This window comes from Cetorhinus maximus, chromosome 16 (genome assembly GCF_964194155.1).
Source record: "Cetorhinus maximus chromosome 16, sCetMax3.hap1.1, whole genome shotgun sequence".
In the NCBI taxonomy this organism is placed as follows: domain Eukaryota; kingdom Metazoa; phylum Chordata; class Chondrichthyes; order Lamniformes; family Cetorhinidae; genus Cetorhinus; species Cetorhinus maximus.
In genome coordinates this window covers 19,340,522-19,361,479 of record NC_135894.1, presented here as the reverse complement: position 1 = coordinate 19,361,479, position 20,958 = coordinate 19,340,522, and the positions used below count along the sequence as shown (strand labels likewise).

The window sequence follows — 20,958 nt, the reverse complement described above, 5'->3', positions numbered from 1 at the left end:
AAAACTGGAATCATTGGGAATCAGGGGGAAAACTCTCCGCTGGTTGGAGTTATACCTAGCACAAAGGAAGATGGTTTTGGTTGTTGGAGGTCAATCACCTCAGCTCCAGGACATCACTGCAGGAATTCCTCGGGGAAGTGTCCTCGGCCCAACCATCTTCAGCTGCTTCATCAATGACCTTCCTTCCATCATAAGTTCAAAAGTGGGGATGTTCGCTGATGTTTGCACAATGTTCAGCACCATTCGCGACTCCTCAGATACTGAAGCAGTCCATGTCCAAATGCAGCAAGACCTGGACAATATCCAGGCTTGGACTGAACAAGTGTAAAGTAACATTTGCACCACACAAGTGCCAGGCAATGATCATCTCCAACAAGAGAGAATCTAACCATTGCCCCTTGACATTCAATTGTATTACCATCACTGAATCCCCACTATCAACATCCTGGGGGTTATCATTGACCAGAAGCTGAACTGGACTAGCGATATAAATACTGTGGCTTCAGGAACAGGTCAGAGGCTAGAAATCCTGCGATGAGTAACTCACCACCTGACTCCCCAAAGCCTGTCCACCATCTACAAGGCACAAGCCAGGAGTGTGATGGAATACTCCCAACTTGCCAAGAAGCTGGACACCATCCAGAACAAAGCAGCCTACTTGATTGGCACCCCATCCACAAACATTCACTCCCTCCACCACCGAAGCACTGTAGCAGCAGTGTGTACCATCTACAAGATGCACTGCAGGAATTCACCAAGGCTCCTACCCAACCACTGCCATCTAAAAGGACAAGGACAGCAGATAGATGGAAACACCACCACCTGGAAGTTCCCCTCCAAGTCACTCAGCATCCTGACTTGGAAATATATCGTCGCTCCTTCGCTGTTGCTGGGTCAAAACCCTGGAACTCTCTTCCTAACAGCACTGTGGGTATACCTACACCACATGGACTGTAGCAGTCCAAAAAGGCAGCTCACCACCACCTTCTCAAGGGCAGCCAGGGATGGATAATAAATGCTGGCCCAGTGAGCAAAGCCCACATCCTGTGAATGAATTAAAAAAAATCAACTTTGCAGTTATTGCTAAAATAATCCAGCACCATATTGGCCATACTTTCACCACTATGGTTTCTAATTCAAGGAAAGTTAGAAAGCGCTCAATGGGAAAACCATCATCCGGTGACACATAACATACAATAACAGTTAGTTGATCAGCATGTGAAAGATCTGGTGTAGAGCCAACAGACAAACTGAAGTATCCTGCATTTATCAAGTCACCCAAAATAGATCCTCTTAGCTTTTCAGCCATAAGCTGGGTGAGTTCATCACATATTGTTTTAGACAAGTATGAAGGCTTCCCAGATCCACTGCTTCCATAATGTTTTATATGTTTGGCAGGAAATGGATTAAACTTAGCAAAGAGTTCAAGCCAAGAAAGTTCTCATTATATGGCGAGCCAAACTTTTCATTGCCTCCCCTTAAAGCTAACCCACGTCCTGCTAATGTACACACAACTGCAATGACACGTTCATGTACATGTACCCAGTACGGTTGCTCCTTTTTTTAACTGTTCCTTCAGATGTGAATCCAAGGTTAACCCACATTGCCTTGTCAGATATGTAGACAAAGCATTTCTATGATCCCCCAAGTTCTCATGATTTTGAATTCCAACAGGGTTTCGCCAGTCATTAAACCCACCAGTGCTGTCAATGATGTTGAGAAGAGTTTGCAGACAAGACAGTAAACAAAACCAGTTGTTGGGAGAGTATACTAGCCACTCTTGATTGTATTTTTCACCATTAACTTTTGTTGAATAAACTAGACCTCTGAACAATAATTAATCTGGTTTTTGAATGCCTGCTTCAATTTCTCAAATGGGCCGTTCCAATGTTGACACTCTGAGGATCCCTTCTGTGTCTAGGATGAAATATCATCCTCAGTCAAGGCACCCCAGAGACCAAGATCATTGGACTTTGTGTATCTATTTCCTTTAGCTGGAATTTCAGGCTCAGTGACATTCTCAGGTGTAGTAGTCACATTCACATCTGTATCATTTAACTTAGTAGAAGTGGATGCTTGTGGTTGTTGTGGGCCTGGCTAACTCTCTTGAGTATGAGGTCCCTCCTTTTTTACAGTTAAATAACTGTCAACTTTCGGCAATTGTTTTACTCGCCTTTCAAGCTGCTGCTTTTTTCTCTTCTGATGTCCACTTTCAAAAGTTTTTTTCATTTATAGGTCTCTCTATAATAATGAGGTAATTAAATCTTAGTCAAATTATTTGAACTCAATCCCTTATGTTCACAAGTAAAGAAGAAGTAAAAAATACAATACATATATTTCAATAATATACATATTTACCTGGTGTCAAGGAAAGAAGGGAGATCCTTGTGCCACTTGGACCAGGTACAACTGATGCCACTGCCCAAATTTTTCTGATGATAACTGTATCATGGATTATGACTGCAGCACATGTGTTTTTCACACTTTATTAGCTTTTAAAATCTTTTAAAGGGAGACATTTTAAAATAAAAAACACTTTTACATTGTTGGCTTGAAAAGCCATATAAGGCACTTTTATTTAGTGATCGAAGCATCTAAATGGATCATGTGATTGTCGAAGGTCAGGGGAAAGGGCAGCACCACGGTTATGAATTATAGTTATTTCTGCACAGATTTATAACTCAATATGACAAATAATTGTGTAGCCATATAAGTATATTTTTTATCATATATATAACCAAATGCCCATTTTAGAGAATCGTTTTTCCCAAAACACTGAACGAGGTGGGTGTGGGATAATGTCTTAGGACATTTTAATGAATTAAATGTAAAACAGCCAACAGGAACCACTTTTGTTGTATGAACATATGGGTTTAAATACTGAAATATTGTATTCAAATTACAGTTGCATATTCACTTAAACTGCTTTTTTTTCAAATCAGGAGTTGGAAAAGGAAGCCATTGTGCGTGTGTACTTCTGATAATGGCAGATAAACCACCATCACTTGATGCACCCTCACTTCTCAATGTGGATTTGTCTCTTCTGCCTCCCCTGGTGAATGGGGATGGAACACAGGTAAGCAATGCAAACAATCATTCTAAAGTAGTTTGAGACCCTTTAACTATGTAATAATTTTGCAGTAAGCATTGGACTTCTTCATCTCTGCATTCATTTTTTTAGTCCTACTGATAAAGTTTTGAATTTGGTTTCTGAGGACTTTTTAAAGTAATTTACGTTGCAATACTGAAGAGCAGAAACTAATTCAAAATCACTTACCTGACACTTTTGCTATATTTGCATATGGAGAAGCTGCCAATTTCAGAATCACAGTGTTGTGACTAATTCAAAAGCAAAATACTGCAGATGTTGGAAATAGGAAACGAAAGCAAAGAATGCTGGAAATATTGCACGCTTGACAGCTTTCCATCTTGTGCGACAATGGTTTGTGCCATGATGGTCAACTGTGTTAAATATCTCCTGATGTGGCTCAGGAGCCCCACTCTGGCATGGCAGACTCTGCTGCATTTGCTGCAGAGGAAGACAGTGGACTGAGAAGGTGCGTGATTTACTGGCCTCTGTTTTCTCCGAGCTCTCTTCTTGGCCAACTGAGCTTTTCATTTCTGGTCGCCTCTTCCAATGCCCCTCCAAACAGTCAAACACTGTGTCCCTGTTGTCAGTGTTAGTGTCTCCCCTCTTCTTATCTCTCTTCAGGTCCTTTTAGCAGAGATATAGACACCTAGCAAGTTGTGACCCAATGGCCAGTTCACCATACAGTAGGCCTTTGGGTATATGGCTGTCATCCACCTGATGAACGTGGCTGAGCCAGTGTAGGTATCATTGGCTCAGCATTGAGTGTATTCTGAATTAGTTTGCTCCAGGACCTCTGGTGACCTTGTCCTGCCGAGAGATGCCAAGGATATATCTGAAACAGCAAAGGTGGAAATGGTTCAGCCTTTTCTCCTGCATAGTATTTATTGTCCAGGTCTCACTACTGTGGAGGAATGCACTGAAGATGTAGGCTTGGTAGGCCTGCAATTTGCTGTTTTCAGTCAAGTTACTGTTGTTCCACATTCTCTTACTCAGCTTGGACATAATTGTAGCTTTTGGTAATGCATGTGTTGATTTCAGCATCAAGTGACAGATTGCTGGTGATTGTGGAGCCTAGATATGTAAAGCTATCAACAACCTCCAGCATCACATTGTCAATGCTGATACATGGTGGTACGGCAATGTTCTGGACCGTGACATTTGCCTTCCTGATGCTGATGGTCAAACCAAACTCTTTACAGGCATGAGTCCATTTGCCGTTGAAGGTGTTCCTTGGTATGGAATGCTAGTGCGGCATTGTCAGCATAGAGCAACTCTATGATGAGGACTTGGCACACTTTTATCTTGGATCTCACGTAGGCTAAACAGGTTTCCATCAGTTCTTGTATGTAAGTAGACATCCTCAAATACTCAGCAGGTCAAGCAGTATCTGTGGAGATGGAATCAGAGTTAATGTTTCAGGTCAATTAGCTTTCACCTGATGGATTCCCACCATTCTCTGTTTATTATTTCTTTGATCTAAATTGATTTATCACATCTATTCATCCATAAAATTAAAGTTGTGCATCTAATGCACAATGGCTGCTTGGAAAATGTGCCCCTAGCACTGGACTAAGAATTATATCACACTTACATTTGATTGGATGAAATAATCATTATTTGTTAACTTTAAGCTAACTTAAGTTAGCTATAGATAGGAAAACCCATCAAACATGAGCTGGTAGACAACTAGGGAAATTAAAATCAAACAGCTCATTTTATTTTGTGTTGTCAATCAGGAAGAAACCACAGCAACAAAACCGCTCTCAATTTTTTCTAATTTCATTCAGCTGCCATATTTCTTTGACTACCCAACAACTAATAAACTATCTATCTTGTCTGTTTGTCATCTTTGTGTTCCTGTTTCTCTCAATATTTCTCAGATTCTATCATATTCATTGCCTTTCATTTTTCTGCTTTTCTATTCATTTTCTCGCCTGTATATCATGTTCAATTATCTTCATGTACTTTGTTTTTTTCGTTTTGGATGGTGACTGACATGGCATAATGGGAATAGAGATGATGAGTGGTGGAATCCACAATTTTTAGTGGTGGTTAATATATGGGTTGCAATGATTAATCACACCTTCACGTCCCTTGGGGAGGTCAATAGCTATTGCTTTACTCTTACGTTCTTCTTTACTGAAGTCTTTGATGCACAGTTACTGTTGTCCTCAACCTCAATCCCTGTCTGTTGTCATCTTTCTTTGTTCTTGTGCCCTGCACTGTGCTAGATTCTTTCATTTACACCTTAGCAGCCATGTCTGCTGCAATGGAGGAATGGTTGCTTAAGGAGAATTTTACAGCGCTGAACAGAGAAGATATCCTGAAGTGGTCAAGGACAATCTATTTGGTTAGAGTTATGACACAATAGAGATATCATTATACTGCTGGGCCACCAATTAATGGGAAATATATAAAGGAGCGAATTTGCAGGAAAATTACAGAAATGTATAAGATCCAGAGTAGTGATAATGGGGGGGACTTCAATTTTCCTAACATAGACAGATGCCAGTATAAAATTTTCTTGACCATGATGCTTCTAGTCCAATGAGGAAGGAGACATTGCTTGTTATGTTTGGGGAATGAGGTAGATCAAAACTCAATATGGGAACATATAGTGAGCAGTGATCATAGTATCATAAGGTTTAGATAAGCTATGGAAAAGGACAAGGAGCAATGTTGAGTAAAAATACTTAATTGGCGGAGAGCCAATTTTATTGGGGTGAAAACGAGCTGCCCCTGGTAAGTTAGAATGAAAGATTAGCTGAAAAAACTATAATGGAACAATGGATTGTTTTTAAGGAGAAGTTGGTTCGGGTACAGTCTAGGTGCGTTCCTATGAGAGGGAAAGGTAAGGCAAACTAGGTCTAAGTTTCCTGAATGATGAAAGAGATAAAGAACAAAATGAAGCAGAAAAAAAAGATGAGTATGACGGATGTCGGGTTGATGATGCAAGTTAGAATCAGGCCGAACATGGAAAGTTCAGTGGGCAAGTGAAAAGAAGGAAATAAGAGAGGCAAGGAAAGAATACAAGAAGAGACTGGTAGCTAACATAAAAGGGAATCTAAAAGTCCTCTATAGGCATAGAAATAGTAAAACAGTTGTAAGAGGAGGGGTGAGGCCAATTAGGGACCAAAAAGGAAACCTACACATGAAAGCCAAGGGCATGGCTGAGATATTAAATGAGTACTTTGCATCTGTCTTTGAAGATGCTGCTGGAGTCATAGTGGAAGAAGATGTGGCTGAGACATTGGATGAGCTAAAAATTGATAAAGGAGAGATAACGGAAAGGCTGGTTTAACGTAAAATTAATATGTCATTAGAACCAGAATAGGTTGAATTCAGGATGCTGAGGGAAGTTAGGCTGCATAATTTCCCAATCCCCCTTAGATACAAGGTTGGTACCAAAAGACGGGAGATTTATAATTGTTAGAGTCTTGTTCTAAAAAGGGTGCAGGGATTAACCCAGAAACCGTTTAATCCTTAGAGATGGGAAAGCTTTTAGAAATGATAATCTGGGACAGAATTAACAGTCACTTGGACAAGTATGGATTAATTAAGGAAAGTCAACATGGACTTGTTAAAGGCAAATTGTGCTTAACTTGATTGAATTGTTTTGATGAGGTAACAAATAGGGTTGATGAGGATATTGCCACTGATGTAGTCTATATGAATTTCCAAAAGGCGTTTAGTGAAGTGCCTCATAATAGGCTTGCCAGCAAAGCTGAGGCTCATGTAGTAAGTGGGATGGTGGTAACATGAATGCAAAGTTAGCTGAGTGACAGGAAACGCTGTTGTTTTCTGGATTGGAGGAAGATGTACAGTGGGATTTTCCAGGGGTCGACACTAGGACCTCAGGGTCATGCAGGCAACAATTTGCGGATGACACAAAACTAGGAAGTTTTGTGAACTGTGAGGAGGATAGTACTAGATGTCAAGAGGGCATAGACAGGCTGGTGGAATGGGTGGAAACGTGGCAGATGAAATTTAATACAGAGCAGTGAAGTGAAATATTTTGGGAGGAAAAACAAGGGGAGGCAATACAAAATAATAGGTACAATTCTAAAGGGGTTCAGGATGGCGAGATAGAAGTATATGTACACAAATTGTTGAAGGTGGCAGGAAGGTTGAGAAAGCGGTTAAAAAGGCATACGAGATCCTGGGCTTTATAAATAGAGGCATACATTACAAAAACAAAGAAGTTATGATGAACATTTTATAAAACACTGGTTTGGTCTCAACTGGAGTATTGTGTCCAGTTCTGGATGCAGCACTTTGGGAATGATGTGAAAACTGTAGAGTGGGTGCAGTGAAAAGTTATGAGAGTGGTTCCAGGGATGAGGGACTTCAGTTACATGGGTAGATTGGAGTAGCTTGGGCAGTAGTTCTCTTTAGTGAAGAGATTTGATAGGGGTACTCAAAATCATGAGGGGGTAGACAGGAAATAAATTGCTCCCATTGACAGAAGGTCAAGGCTACAACAACCTATTGCGCCTTTAACATATTGAAACCTTCCAAGCCTCTGCTCGGATATTTCAAAACAAAGCATGACACCAAGCTACATAAGGAAATATTAGGTCAGATGACCAAAAACTTGGCCAAACAAGTAGGTTTTAAGGAGTGTTCTAAAGGAGGAAAATGAGTTAGAGAGGCGAAGAGGTGTAGGGAGGGAACTCCATAGCTTGGTGCCTAGGCAAGTGAAGGCACGGCCACCAATGGAGGACCAATTATAATTAGGAATGCACAAGAGGTCAGAATTAGAGGAGCACAGATATCTCGGAGCGCTGTGGGGCTGGACATGATTCCAGAGATAGGGAGGGGCAAGGTGATGGAGTGAATTGGAAATGACGATAAGAACTTTAAAGTCAAGACATTACTTGACTGGGAGCTAATGTAAGTCAGCAGGCACAGGGGTGATAGGAGAATGGAACTTGTTGCATTGAAGCAGGCAGCTGAGTTTTGGATGACCGCCAGTTTACGGAGAATAGAATGTGGGTTACCAGCCAGGAGTGCATTGGAATAGTCGAATCTAGACATGACAAAGCTAAGAATCAGGGTTTCAGCAGCAGATGAACTGAGACAGGTACAAAACAAAAACAGAATTACCTGGAAAAACTCAGCAGGTCTGGCAGCATCGGTGGAGAAGAAATCAGTTGATGTTTCGAGTCCTCACGACCCTTTGTTGGGCGATGTTATTGAGGTGGAAATAGGCAGTCTTAGTCATGGCACGAATATGAGGTTGGAAGTTCATCTCAGGATCAAACATGACACCAAGGTTGCAAACAAACTGGCTTAATCTCAGACTGTTGCCAGGGAGAGGGATGGAGCCGGTAGCTAGGGAACGGAGTTTGAAGTGGAGACCAAAAACAATGGCTTCAGTCTTCCCAACATTTAATTGGAGGAAATTTCTCCTCATCCAGTACTGATTGTCAGATAAGCAGTCTGATAATTTAGCAACAGTGGAGGAGTCGAGAGAAGTAGTGGTGAGGTAGAGCTGGGTATTGCCATAAATGTGAAAACTAACGCTGTGCCTTCACATGATGTCGCCAAGGGCAGCATGTTGATGAGAAATAGGAGGGGGCTATTCTTTGGTAGACACCAGAGTTAATGGTATGGGAGCAGGAAAAGAAACCATTGCAATTGATTCTCTGGCTACAATAAGGTATATGAGAATAGAGTAACGTGAGAGCAGTCCGACCTAGCTGGAAGAATGTGAAAGATGTTGGAGGAGGATGCTGTGGTCAACCATCTCAAAGGCTACAGGTAGGCAAAGAGAGAAGGTTCACATTAGTGACACCATGTTCAAGGACTTTGAAGAGGAAAGGGAGATTGGAGATGGTATGATAGCTTGCAAGGATGGCGGGGTCAAGGATTTTTTTTTTTGAAGAGAAGGATGATGATGGCAGATTGAAAGGAGAGAGAGGTAACACCTAAAGAGAGAGAATTGTTTACAATATTGGCTAATGTGGGTATCAGGAGGGGACATTGGGTGATCAGTTTAGTGGGAATAGAACCAAGAGAGCAAGAGATAGGTCTCAAATACAAGATGAGTTCAAAGAGGGCATGAGGGGTGATAGGAAAGAAACTAGAGAAAGATGAGAGTTCAGGGCGGGGGGAGTAGTAAAGGAAGTTTAGCCAGGTGGGCTAGTGAAAGAGAAGGACATGGCAGAGGCAGCTGATCAGATTGTCTCAATCTTAGTGACAAAGAAGTCCATGAGCTCCTTGCACTTGTTAATGCAGGCATAGGCTGAGGGAGCAGGAAAGAGAGGGGCTTAAGAAGATGGTTTGCAATAGAGAGAAGTAGCCAGGGTTATCTTTGGATTAATGAGCAGTTTTAGCAGACGAGAGCAGGACTCAACAGTGTTTCAAGCGGTCAAGGCAGTTCTCATGGTGGATGGCTTAACCAGTTGTCTGTCATATCCTTTAAAGTCTTGAGTGCCTTGGACTTAAGGGAGCAGAGATGAGGCCCATACCTGGGGAATGGCTAGGGCGAAAGAAAGTAATAATTTTATTGGGGATTGGGGCATCAAATTTGGGAGGCTTCTTTAAGGGGAGAAGGTTTCATCACCCTTGAGTCAGGTTTCCATTAAGGCTGTGATGTTGATGCAATCATCCACAATAAGTTCATGGATGCCAAGAGCCTTTAAGGTGATTAGCAAAAGCAACATTAGGAAAACATTTTTTACGCAGCAACTAGTTAAGATCTGGAATAAGAGAGCAGTGGATGCAGATTCAATCCTGGATTTCAAAGGAGAATCAATCACTTGAAGAGAAAAAAAATTGCAAGGCTATAGGGGAAGGGTCAGGGAAGTGGAACTAACTAAATTGTTCCTGCAGAGAACCAACACTGACTTGATGGGCTGAATAGCCTTCTCTACTGTAATCATTATTTGACTATGTGCTCAAAATCCTGCCAATAGTTTTGATACACATAAGTTTCTGCTCAATTCAAACAAGCGTCTCAGGTATTTTGTTCAAATGTGATTGATTAGCATTTCTCTTTTGAGTTTAAGGGGCACAAGCTAAATTTGTTTAGTCTTAGTCATGTTGTTGTGAAGTATTTCTTAGTATGTCTTGTATCATCTGATCAGTTAAAAAAAAATTGGACTGTTAGTATTAACTCTACATGGAAGCTAATGCTATGTTTAGTGTAACAGACAAGTTTTTTTCTGAGGGGGGACAGCTGGTCCTGTAACTGTTGTATATCTAAATGAATCATTACTTACCGTTTAATAAACCTGACAAGCAGTTTGTCAGCGAGGATATGATCAGTAAGTTGAATTACCAGTGATTCTTCGGTCACTGGTCTCATTACAAATTACCTCAGCATTGGGCTGGTGATGGGCACAAAGGCTTGCCTATGGGAAGGGTTTGAGACACTGAACCAGGGAAAATCATCCGGAGTAAAACCCATCCCGGGTAACAATGTCAGCAAGCAAAAGGAGGGATCGAATAGCACTTACATAGCAGACAATTCAACTTTAAATGTAAAAAATTTGAATAGTAAGAAAGAACAGTAGTTAATCATATCTACAAGGAAAGCAAGCTAGAATTAGCTCATCTAGTAACTGAGGTGAAAGCAAAAGAACTTGCGTATCAGCTAGAAGTGCTGAAACTGGAGGCAGAAAAGGACCACCACATAATCAAAGTTGATAAGCAATTCTTGAAAAGATTTGAGGAACTGCACTGATATGCTCTTAAACTGGCAGAGAAAAGTTGTATCAACAGCAATTCCAGTAAGTAAAATTCTACGAAAACAGGTTGATCTAGCCCATAAAGCTGCATGGAGTAATTTTACTAAATTCAATTGATAAATTTTAAATGGGACTGCATGGATGGGTTCACAAGAGCTTTTGACTACCAAACTGCCAAAAGTGAAGCAAGAAGTTTGGGCTGAAAGATTTCTACACTCATTTAATAGCAAAGCTCTCACTTTGTTTTCTCATGGATCCAATGAAATGATAAAAACTGCTTGCCTTCGGTTTTTGCCTGCATGTTTCAGGTGTTAAGTTGTGGAAATTTCTGTATAGTACCTGCATATGAATCCTAGAGCTTGAACGTTTTTGGAAATTGTGGCTAGACAGAAGAATGTAATTCTGTTATTAAATAAATAGATCCATTTCTGGTAACCAAACCAAATATTTGAAGGCTATGCCTGCTTAATTGGGAGTACAAGATCCTGATGGAATTAGGCAAAAAAAGCTGATTATTTTCTGATCTTAAGGAGTGTCAGATTCAGGAATATTTTGTATCAGTTGGACCTGAACCACTATGCCGGCTTCTGGTTTTGTTCTTTTTGCCCAAGTCTATGGAAGAGCTTGCTGCAATCCATGATGGGCTCCTGCAACCCTGTATTGAGTTGTCACAAGACTTTTGATTGAGCTCTGCTCAATTATCCATTGAGACACTTGCTGGTCTTTATATCCTTGCTCAGACAAGTTATGACAAGTCCCTTCTTCAGGGTGCTGAAGTCAAAGCTGGGGGCAGGAAACCTTCCGATGCACAATATCTTTCAAATGGCCATAAGTGTTTTGTTTTAATCAGCCTTTGTCAGATTAAGTTTGTGCGCACAATACTATTATGGCACATCATGCTGATTGAGAGGCAATGTAAAGAACATTGTTCAGGGAACTTGTCTTCCACAGTCAATTATGAACAATTTGGAAACAGTTGTCAGGGCAGCCTTCCTAAAAGGGTTATATTCCATGGTTCACTTGGATGAGGGTTTCCCAGAATCTGTAATGCCTAGGCTGTTCAAACTTCTCTCTGGGAAGAATTCAAGGCCATACTGGAGAGCATATAAAAAGCACTAGCAAAGTATTAGCTGCTCATGCCCAGCTTGTATCTGACTAAGATTCATGAGGTCTTAAACCAGAAGAGACATAAAAACAGAATTTAAAAAAAGCTAGCTTCGATATGTTGGAAATTCCACTCTGACTCCTGAGCCAGAATCATAAAATCATCCAGCTTCCTTTTGAACGATTGCAGAGAATTCCTGCTGACTGGACAATCCAGCAACTTGTTCCAACAGCCAGTGCCCTTGCATTAATAGCATTTCTTCACACACTTAACCAGTGTTACTGTGTCGACATCAGTTCAAAATTTGACTATGTGGAGATTTTCCTTCCTTTATTGGTGGGCTTGCCTTCAATTGTCTAAGTCTTAAGCTTGGAATTCTTTTCATAAATCAATCTCCCTCCTCCACATGGGGGATGGGGTTAATGTTAAGTTGCTGGTTAGTTTGAGTATGGTTGGTGCAATGACTCAGGCCCTAGGGCTGATTTGATATGTGCGTAGGAGACTGTGATCACTATTTTTAAAGCCATGGTTTCCCCAGAGCCAATCAACTATGGCTATACCACTATTCTTCTTGGATGATGTATATCATTCAAGGAACGAAAAGAACACCATCAGGCAGGTAATTTGTTACTCTTCCCTGATGTATTTTGGGTCCTAAGCAGACATGCTGTACAAAAATAAATTGAGCTGTTATTTTTAAGATTGTATGAACCTATAAATACGTTCTTGAATTTGCATTTTGCATGTGAACAACACATAAGATCCTGATTTGTATCTTGTGATGCTGTAGAAAATAAATGATGAGCAGCAGTCAATTATTACACACACTTATTTTAAAAGCTGAGATTTCTTGGGATTAAACTGTAGGTAGCAAAAGATTTTGCTTAAATTCTAGTTAAATATTTTGACCAGATTAGGCAGATTCTTGTTTGCAAAAACCCAAATATCACGATTCCTGCTGGTCATGGAAAACCTGGAAAAGTCATGGAAATTTCAAAAAAAAGGCCCAAGTTACTGAAAAGTCGTAGAAATTTATAAATACGGGGGTGAGGTTTTTCTGACTTTGGGTGGAATTCCAACCTTTTCCAATGTTTTTCCGACATCTCCTTCCCGCCTCTAAAATAATTTGCTTTGCTTCGCATGTCAGGAATCCAGTACAAGCTTTGTTTTCCTCCTGACCATTGCCACAGCTAATTGGCTGTTCTGGAGACTGCCAGAACAACAGCGGCCATTGGCCGAGTAGTACACACCAGTTTCCCCAGTCCCTCCTTTCTTGCTTACGTCATGCGAGGAGGGGTGTGTTTGTTGGTGTCAGTTGCAGATTTTTGTTGTTGTAGAGGTGGGGGACTTTGCGGGCACTTTCTTCAGAGCTAGTAAACAAGGTAGGACTACAGGAACAAGCACTGGGTGGAGGAGACGACATCTAAAATGATGCTGTATTTCTGTGGTTGAGATCTATTTGCTCTGATCTTTCACATGAGACCCATTGAAAATTTCTTCTTCAACTTGGTTAAGACGTGGAATTTTATTTTACTACAGTTGCAGGAACCCTGAAAGATGGTAACCCTTCTTTAAGCTCCTTTCTCCCTTCATTTCCAGAAGCAATACTTGTACTATAAGTGAAGAAAGCCCATCAATGCCTCCCTCAATTGACTCGTCTTCATGGATGAGCTCAAACTGTGCATGTTGTCCAACCAGTGTATGGAGACATTATAGCTGAGCCGAATATTGTCCTGCCTGATAGCTCCATGTTTGCACTTTCCAGCATGTCAGCTGATCAGAAGTAGCCACCACAGAGGACACAAACCAGTTATAAGGTTCCCTCTATTATCCAGATTAAGATCAAGTAAGCCAGCGTGTCAGTTTCTGAGCTGGAACTTTTTGCTTTGTACAGATCAGTAGCATCATATGGTGTATTCGATACATAGATAGAAGATTGGCTAGCTAACAAGAAACAGAGTATGCATAAATAGATTATTTTCTGGTTGGCAAAATATAACGAGTGGTGTGTCACAGGGATTGGTGCTGGGGCCTCAACTTTTTACCATTGTGAATAAATTACTTGGATGAAGGGATCGAAGGTATGGTTGCTAAATTTGCTGATGACACAAAGTTAGGTAGGAAAGAAAGTTGTGATGAAGACATAGGAAGCCCCAAAGGGATATATGTAGGTTAAGTGAGTGGGAAAGGTCTTACATTTTCCCACATTATGCTCCATTTGAAAGATTGTCCATTTTGGCAAGAAGAATAAAAAAAGCATATCATCTAAGTGATGAGAGATTGCAGAGGGATCTAGGTTTCCTAGTACATGAATCCTAAAAGATTAGTATGTAGGTACAGCAAGTAATTAGGAAACATACATACCAATTAGGAAAGCTGATAGAATGTTATAATTTATTGTATGGGGAATTGAATATAAAAGTAGGCAGGCTATGCTTCAATTATAAAGGGCATCGGTGAGACCACATCGGAGTACTTTGTACAGTCTCCTTATTTAAGGAAGGATGTAACTGCTATTATGACATAGCAGTTGGTAAAGGCTGAGTTGTTTAAATCTCAGAGGGAAACTTGATAACTGTCATAACCTATATTTTCAATTGGTATGTTTGAGATGCAGCTCTGAATTCAGGAATAAAACCACCAAGCCTCAAGAGGTTTTTTATATAAAACTAAATTATACATTTATTAATTTAACAATTAATTAAACACATACACATGTCTACAAATTACTACCATAATAACTTTTAAACAAATCCCCAAATTAATCACTCCCAGGTAAATCTTCACCAAGGCAACGATAACTCATAGACTTTAAACAGACACCAGGCAAAGCATATTTGACCTTACGAATTCAAAACGTGGCCCCTTGCAATTTGGTTCTTTTGCAGACAGTTGTAGGCTAACAGGCTGGTTAGATCTTAAATGCCTCTGACCTGCGTGCACACAGCTTTCTGTTTATACCTGGTTTCCTCTTTGAATGTAAATTTTCCATTGTATTATTAGTTTTTTAAATGTTATCCCTCCTAACAATACTCCTTTCATTCCACCAATTTTATTAGTAATATAAACACATTGCTTGGCATCTCCCAGCTAGGTGCAAGATTTTACTCCCACTCTTGAATGCTTTATTCAACAAATGCAAATGTACACTATACCTTTTCCTCCTTACTGTTTACCCAATTAACATCTCAAACTACTATACATCAAAGCACCCAGACTAGCTGGTTTTAATCCAATTAAGGCACAGACATAGACACAGATCCTACTACAAGTCCAATTTAAAAAGAATTTCTAATAGCATTATAGACATTAATATCTCTTCATCCACATCCCCCTTCATATCGAAAAATGAACCATCATCACACACACAAGCCCTTGGTATCAACATAAATCATTCCAGTTCAGTGCCCAGGTTTTTAAAATGTCCAACTTCCCCTTTAAGCTTCAAACTCTTGTTAACACATCTGCGAACAGATTTTCTCTACCAGCAACATGTATAATCCGTAGATTAAATGGTTGTATTAATAGACTCCGCCTGAAAAGTCTTCCACTTTTATCTCAAAATTTGTCCAAAAACTTCAAAGGATTGTGGTCTGCATAAACAATTGTTTCTAATGAATTGTTGGCAACATAAATTTCAAAACGCTGCAACGCTAACACCAAACCGAAGGTCTCCTTTTTGATCGTTGAATGTATTCTCTGTTGTACATTCAGCTTCTGTGAAAAATACCCTATCGGTTTTTCAATTCCAGTGTCGTCATCTTATAACAGTATGGCCCCAATGCCTATATTGCTCACATCAATGGCCAACTTAAATTGCTTGGCATATATTGGGTACTGCCAAAATTGGTGTCGTAGTTAATATAGTTTTCAAACTATCAAATGATTTCTGACACTCCAGTGCCCATTGAAACTTCTTGTTCTTTTTTAATAGTTCAGTCAGTGGAGCAACTATTATTTGGTACAAATTTCTGGGAAAACCCACTCATGCCCAGAAATCTCAAAATTTCTCGTTTTGTTGTAGGCACTGGGAAATCCATGATAACCTTGACTTTCACATCTCTTGGAGCCACCTTACCATGCCCAATGGTATGGCCTAGATATGTAACTTATGTTTTTGCAAATTTGCTTTTAGCCAAGTTCATCACCAAATTAGCTTCTTGTAGTTGAGGAAATAATTTTTCCAGATGCTGTAAATGCTCCTCCTATGCCTGACTAAAAAGTATCAGATCATCAATATAAACAGCACAATTGCTTAGACCTGCAATTGCTTTGTCAGTCTTTGAAATGTCACAGGTGCATTCTTATACCAAATGGCATGATTTTAAACTGACACAGTCCATTTGGCATCACAAAAGCCATTATCTTCTTTGCTCTTTTCGATAACGGTACCTGCCAATATCCTTCTACAAGTCAATCTTTGCAATAAATTTTGATTGTCCCACTATCAATGCAATCTTCCAACCATGGTATAGGATAGGAATCTGCTTTTGTCACCACATTCACCTTTTGATAGTTCACACACAGTCTTTGTATTCCATCCGGTCTCAGTACCAGTGTAATAAGCAAACTCCAGTTACTGCAACTAGACTCAATGATACCATTTTTAAGCATGAAACCAATTTCTTTTTGTACTTGTGGTAACTTTGCCAGATTTAATCTATAAGGATGTTGCCTTATTGAAGATGAAACCTGCACAGAGACACATCATGTATAGCTAAATCTGTCTTTCCCCACTTATTCCCACAAATAGGTTTGTGTGACTACAATAGCTTTTCTAAATCACTTTGACACTTGTTTGGAAGGTAACTCAATATTTTATTTAAATTTTCAAGTACCCCCTCATTATCCAATTTGATTAGAGGAAAATAAATGTCAGAGTCCTGCACTTCTACCTCTTTCTCATCATCCACCATCACTAATACCTCTTTTTATTCCTCTTCCATGTCAAAGTACTTTTTAAGTATATTTACATGATACACCCTCTGCTTCTTTCTTCTATGTGGAGTATTTATTAAATAATTTACTTCACTCAATTTCTTTTCAACCCTGTAAGGTCCACTGAACCATGCATTTAATGAATCACCTAGTACTGGTAACAAAACTAGCACTTTTTCTCCAGAAATAAAACTGCGAGCTTTAGCTTTCTTATCTGCCTTCACTTTATCACTTGCTGTCACATCTTTAAATGTTCCCTAGCCAACTTACATGCTCTGTTTAATCTTTCCCTGAAATTTGATATGTAACCAGGAGAATCGTTTCTGAATTTTGACCCACCAATTTCTCATGAATCAATTTCAGTGGTCCCCTTACCTCACAACTATACACTCGTTCAAAGGGCTAAAACCAGTCGATGCATTAGGAGCATCTCGAATAGCAAATAACAAGAATGGAATGCCACAGCCCAATCCTTTGGATAATCCTGGAAATACGCTCTCATCATAGTTTTTAAAGTTTGATGCCATCTTTCCAAAGCCCCTTGTGACTCTGGATGATAAGCTGTTGACTTAAACTGTTTTATCCCAAAATTGTTCATTACTTCCTTAAACAGCTGTGACATGAAATTTGAACCCTGATCTGATTGTATTTCCTTAGGTAAACCATATCTTATTAAAAAAATTTAGTTAACTCCTCCACAATCTTCTTAGTTGTAATATTTCTTAAAGGTATCGCTTCAGGAAACCTGGTAGACACATCCATTATTGTCAGTAAGTACTGATTTCCACTTTTAGTCTTAGTCTTAGGGAGGGGTCCTATACAATCAATCATGACCCTGGTAAAAGGTTCCTCAAATGCTGGTATTGGGATTAAAGGCACCAGATTAATAACTGCTTGTGGTTTCCCTGTTACCTGACATGTGTGACATGTTCTAAGAATTTGAGTACATCCCTATGCAATCCTGGCCAAAAAAAAACCTCTATCTTTTCCTGTTTTCCTAATTCCTAAATGTCCCCCCATAGGAATTTCATGCGCTATCCCCAGAATTTCATTTCTAAACCCTAATGGGATAACAATCTGATGCACCTCGCTCCAACTTTCATTTGCTGAAACATGATCCGGCCTCCATTTTCTCATTAAAATATCTCCCTTAAGATAATAACATACTGGAATACATTTTGCTTCTGTTTTTGAGTAAGCTTTCTGATATGTGTTTTAATTGCAAATCATTTTTCTGTAGCTCCAATAACCTCCTTAAGTTAAACATTTCAGCTGAATTGTCCTGTAGTCTTTCCTCCTGAACAATGTTATCAAACACAGTGCCAGTTAATTGGATTTCGACACCACCTTCTTGCCTTTGAATTATCTGCCCTTCTTGTTTCAATCTGTGTGCCTGTGACCTTATTACCACACAATCTGGGAACAATCCAGGATGCTCTCCCTGTAACACCTCTGTTGAAAACACTTCTCCAGGCTGCTCAACTACCATAGGCATCACCCAAATCTGTGACCCAGCTATATCATTGCCCAAAATATATTGAACCCCTGCAATGGACAATTTTTCCACCACCTGAACAATAACTTCACCTGGTTTCCATTTGCTCTTTAAAATTATCTTCCATCTGGGGATAAGTTTAGCATCTCCATGAACCCCACTAGGATTGATTAACATCTTTACCTACTCCACCCTGTACACATGGAAAGACTTTCCCTTCACACACAAAGTCTTTAAGCATTTCTGCAACTTGCTCCTTAGAATTCTCTTAGGTAAACTGTGAACACATTCCCACTTCTTTACCTATCACTGATTTTTCCTGTTTTATCTGTTTTATCTATGCACTGCTTTTTCTTGTGCCTGAACCTCAGAACCCACAGTACTTTTACTTCCAGAACTTTTCTGCACCCCAATAGTTTCAACAGATTTTCCCAGTAAATTTCAACACACTGACTTCGTATGCCCCACTTTATTACAATGAAAACACCTCAATTTTCAAATGTCACTTTTACCCTCAGCACCTTCCTTTTTATTCTGAGAAAAAACTTTCTGGGAATTTCCAGCCACACCTCCTCTTCCCTGACTACTTACCTTCCTTCCACCTTCCCACTTTCTATCCTTTTCCGATTTTAAAGGGTGATGAGAAAAAGGTTTAACTCTATTAACTAACTCATAATCATCAGCTATCTCTGTTGCTTGTCTTACCATTTGAACCCTCTTCCTCCACATGAGTTCTCACTGCCGGAGGAATTGAATCATTAAATTCTTCCAAAAGAATTACCTCTCTAAGATATGTTGTCTCCATTTTTAATGCCCGTATCCATCAGTCAAAATTACTTTGTTTTAGTCTCTAAAATTCAATATAAGTTTGCCCAGGCTGTTTTCTCATATTCCTAAATTTCTGCTTGCTTCAGGAATCAACTCATATGCACTCAAAATAGCCTTTTTCACCGCATCTTAATTCACTGATACCTCTTCAGATAGTGAAGCCCATTCTCTTTCCTTTGCTTCGAATTCAAGTTTTTTCAGTTCCTTTGCTTGTTCAAGTTCAAGCATCTTCATTTGTAACTGAAGCCTCACTAGCTCATTTAAAAGGGAGCAAGCAGAAAGGGAGAAGAAAGAACGGAAACTGGAACTGGAATTTCAGGCAAGGGAGAGAAAGAGAACATCTTTAAAGGCTGGAAGTTAAAAAAGAGATCTCAGCTCTCAGCCTCACTACCTCCTGCTGTGATTCACTAGTGTCAGGTATCACTTCCAACTGTAGCTGCTGTGCTATATCTTTAATTATATCTGATTTCCTAGCCCCTGCAGGTAACCCCAGTTGTAATTTATCCGCCAACTCTGTTAACTTACTCTTGGTTATTTTTTGTAATCCAATCAGAGTTATATCTTCCATTCCCAGACAAGTCTTAGCAATTGCCAAAACCATCTTGCAGTCTCACCACAAAAAAATCTCACCAACTCCTGAATCCAAAGTGCTTCTCGTACTTGTAACCTTAAGGTTTACCTATTCCAAACCAATCCAGGAATTAAAAATATTATCCCAGACGAGCCCCCAATTGTTATGGCACAGTTGGTAAAGGCTGAGTTGTTTAAATCCCAGAGGGAAACTTGAACAACTGTCTTAACCTATATTGTCAATTGGTATGTTTGAGATGCAGCTCTGAATTCAGGAATAAAACCACCAAGTCTCAAAAGGCTTTTTATATAAAACTAAATTAAACATGTATTAATTTAACAATTAATTAAACACACACACATGTCTACAAATTACTTTTAAACAAATCCCCAAATTATTCACTCCCAGCTAAATCTTCACCAAGGCAACAATAACCCATAGATTTTAAGTAGACACCAGGCAAAGCACATTTGACCGTGCAAATTCAAAATGAGGTCCCTTGCAATTTGGTTTCGTTGCAGACAGTTGTAGGCTTACAGGCTGGTTAGATCTTCAATGCCTCTGATCCGCACACACAAAACTCCTTTCTGTTTATACCTAGCTTCCCCTTTGAATGTAAATTTTCCATTGTATTACTAGTTTTTTTTTAATTTTACCTCTCCTAACAATCCTTTCACCCCACCAATTTTATTATTAATATAAACACATTGCTTGTTGTCTCCCAACTAGGTGCAAGATTTTACTCCCACTCTTGAATACTTTATTCAACAAATGCAAATTGACACTTTACCTTTTCCTCCTTACTGTTTACCCAATTAACATCTTAAACTACAATACATCAAAGCACCCAGACTAGTTGTCTTTAATAAAAACAAAAAGCTAAAAGCTACTGCGGATGCTGGAAATCCAAAACAAAAACAGAATTACCTGGAAAAACTCAGCAGGTCTGGCAGCATCGGTGGAGAAGAAATCAGTTAACGTTTCGAGCCTTCACGGCCCTTCGGCAGAACTGAAGCATAGTTAGGAGAAAGGAGAAATATAAGCTGGTTTAAGGTGGGGGGGGTGCGTGGGGGGGGAAGAGAGAAGTTGAGGGTGTGGTGATTGTGGAGATAAGCAAGCAGTGATAGGAGCAGATAATCAAAAGATGTCACAGACAAAAGGATCAAAGAGGTGTTGAAGGTGGTGATATTTGCCTAAGAAAAGTGCTAATTAAGAATGGAAGACAGGATACTCAAA

The 20,958-nt window shown here is 39.7% G+C and overlaps 1 protein-coding gene across 2 annotated transcripts in view; it reads left to right on the top strand.

Moving 5' to 3' along the window:
* The first annotated feature begins 2,943 nt into the window (after positions 1–2,943).
* Positions 2,944–20,958, top strand: part of fndc3a (fibronectin type III domain containing 3A) — a 206,763-nt gene continuing 188,748 nt past the window's right edge. For both annotated transcript variants that reach the window (XM_078559450.1, XM_078559449.1), the window contains exon 1: positions 2,944–3,076. In XM_078559450.1, coding sequence (XP_078415576.1) covers positions 2,984–3,076 — 93 coding nt within the window. In that variant the 5' untranslated portion in view covers positions 2,944–2,983. The remainder of the gene's footprint in view (positions 3,077–20,958) is intronic.